Source organism: Otolemur garnettii, unplaced genomic scaffold (assembly GCF_000181295.1).
Source record: "Otolemur garnettii isolate 467f Iridium unplaced genomic scaffold, OtoGar3 scaffold00233, whole genome shotgun sequence".
In the NCBI taxonomy this organism is placed as follows: domain Eukaryota; kingdom Metazoa; phylum Chordata; class Mammalia; order Primates; family Galagidae; genus Otolemur; species Otolemur garnettii.
In genome coordinates, this window is record NW_003852628.1 from 2,000,779 (window position 1) to 2,003,097 (window position 2,319).

Sequence of the window (2,319 nt, forward strand, 5' to 3'; positions counted from 1 at the left end):
TGCTGTGAGCTGTGACACTACAGCACTCTACCGAGGGCAACATAGTGAGACTGTCTCAAAAAAGAAAAAAAAACAAAACAAGCAAATAAGCAAAAAATATGTCTTCTCATTTATTTGTTTGCCTCCCCACTAGGGCAGGGATTATTGTCCATGCCATTCACATATTGAGCAGCTATATTCTAGGCACGGGGGATACAGCAGTGGACAAAAAAGACAAAACCTCCTGTGTCCATGGAGCTCAGATCCCAGTAAAGATCCCATCTGGCCCTCCACCAGATGAGGGTGTAATTATATGATAGCAGGATGTGCAGGGAGGATGGGGAGGGGGGCAAGCTACTATTTAGCGAGGGAGGATCTCCGGGAGGAGGTGACCTTTGAGCTGGGGAAACACCTCAAGGCAACATTACCACCATCACCTCTATTGTTTATGCACAAACCTTGAGTCCCAGGCCACCTAGCATGATGCAGACAAGGATGGACCCTGGAGCCAGCTACGTGGTTTGGGGTTTGAAATTGAAGTTACGCTACTCAGTAGCCAGTGTGATCTTGTGATCTTTAACCTCTCTGTGCCTCAGTTTATCCACCAGTACTACAGAAATAATAATCAGACCTACCTCACAGGGTTATTACAAGGATTACTGAATAAATGACTCAATAAATGTTAGCTTTTATTTATTGCACGTCCACTTGCAATCCCTTGGTATGTCCTGTATGAGTTGCTTTCTCTGCCTTGGTGGTTTGGGGGCTTGAACCCTCTGCCTGGGTTCTGACCCCTGGTGGGGCAGTAGGTGGGGCTTGAGAAGCAAGGTGAGCCTCTTCATGTCTCTTCACCAGGTATTGACCTCATGGACTTGGCTTCGGACCTCCTGCAGCCCCAAGGAGATGATGCTGCCCGCATCAGCTGGTACCTGCGTAACCTCATCACCCGATACCAGGAGACCTTCAGTGTCATTGAGAAGGTGATTCTAGGGCACTGCAGGGCATCCTTTCTGCCCACCTTTCTTTGGCCACCCTGACCCCACTCCTATTGCCTTTCAGTGCCCCAAGCCTGTGATTGCTGCCATCCAGGGGGGCTGCATTGGCGCAGGTGAGTCTGCAGCCCCCGATTCCTGCTCCCCCAGCCCTGGCTCCCAATCTCAGCCCTGTTGCTAGTCAGATCAGGTCCCTAGATGTGACCCCACAATGTGGTTGTGCAGTATCCCTGGCCTCTACCTCCCAGGTGTGGACCTTGTCACCGCCTGTGACATCCGTTACTGTGCCCAGGATGCTTTCTTCCAGGTGAAGGTAAGTCATCCTTCAAGCTCCTGCCTCCTTGGCCCTACCTGTTACAGTGGGTGAGGTGAGCTCCGAGGGCTTCATGGAAGTGGTTATTCAGAGTAGAACCTGACAAAGTAAGACTTGGCTGTGGAGTAAGTCAAGGGCAGACAGTGCAATGAAGGTCATGAGTAGGTAAAGGTGTGGGGTGGGGAGGAGGCCGGCACCTGCCAGAGGCTGGAGTTGCTGCCTGGTGGTACTAGAGAGGTAAGAGGCAGGGTAGAGCATTGGAGCAGTAGAGAGGGGTGGGAGGATGAGGGTAAGAATGTTTTTTGTCTGGAGGTGGATGGGGCTACTCTGGAGAAGTGGGAGGGCAGAAGAGTTGTAGGTGGGCTCTGTCCTAGGGTGAAGGAATTTGCCTGGGTACAAGCACAATGGTGGGAACCGAATGAGGTATTTGGAGGGGGTCACCAAAGTGAGGTGGTAGGACCACTGCGGTAAATGCAAATTTCACGGGCATCCTGTTTGTGTGGGAGCAGTACTGGGCACAAACCAAACACTACACAATTGCTCCCCTCAGGAGGTGGATGTGGGTTTGGCTGCTGATGTGGGAACTCTGCAGCGACTCCCCAAGGTCATCGGGAACCAGAGGTGTGTGGGTGAGGTGGGGTGGGGGACCCCGGGGGAAAGGGACCACAAGACATCTCCCAGACCTGGGCTAGTGACTGTCTCTTAATGCGCCTTCCCTGCCCTTGCAGCCTAGTCAACGAGCTGGCCTTCACTGCCCGCAAGATGATGGCTGATGAGGCCCTAAGCAGCGGGCTGGTCAGGTAGGGACTGAGGCCATTGTGGTTAAGTGCTTGCGGCAGTCAGGCTTGGGTGCGGTTTTCTGGGTCCCCTTGTCTCCTTGCTGGAGGATTCCAAATGGTGTCCTTGCAGTGGTCATTTCCTTATTCAGAAATCAGCACCCCGCTCCTAACTGGGCCGTGTCCACTTTTTCATTGGCGGAGGCAGAGGGAGAGAGCTCCTTTCCAGTCCCCTCCAATTTCTTTTTTTTTTTTTTTT

General features: G+C 52.4%; 1 protein-coding gene across 1 annotated transcript in view; it reads left to right on the forward strand.

Annotated features, from left to right (window-relative positions):
* Positions 1–2,319, forward strand: part of ECH1 (enoyl-CoA hydratase 1) — a 10,295-nt gene that overhangs the window by 6,825 nt on the left and 1,151 nt on the right. The window contains 5 exon segments of the mRNA XM_023508248.1: positions 789–959; positions 1,039–1,087; positions 1,220–1,284; positions 1,835–1,905; positions 2,013–2,122. Coding sequence (XP_023364016.1) covers positions 789–959; positions 1,039–1,087; positions 1,220–1,284; positions 1,835–1,905; positions 2,013–2,122 — 466 coding nt within the window.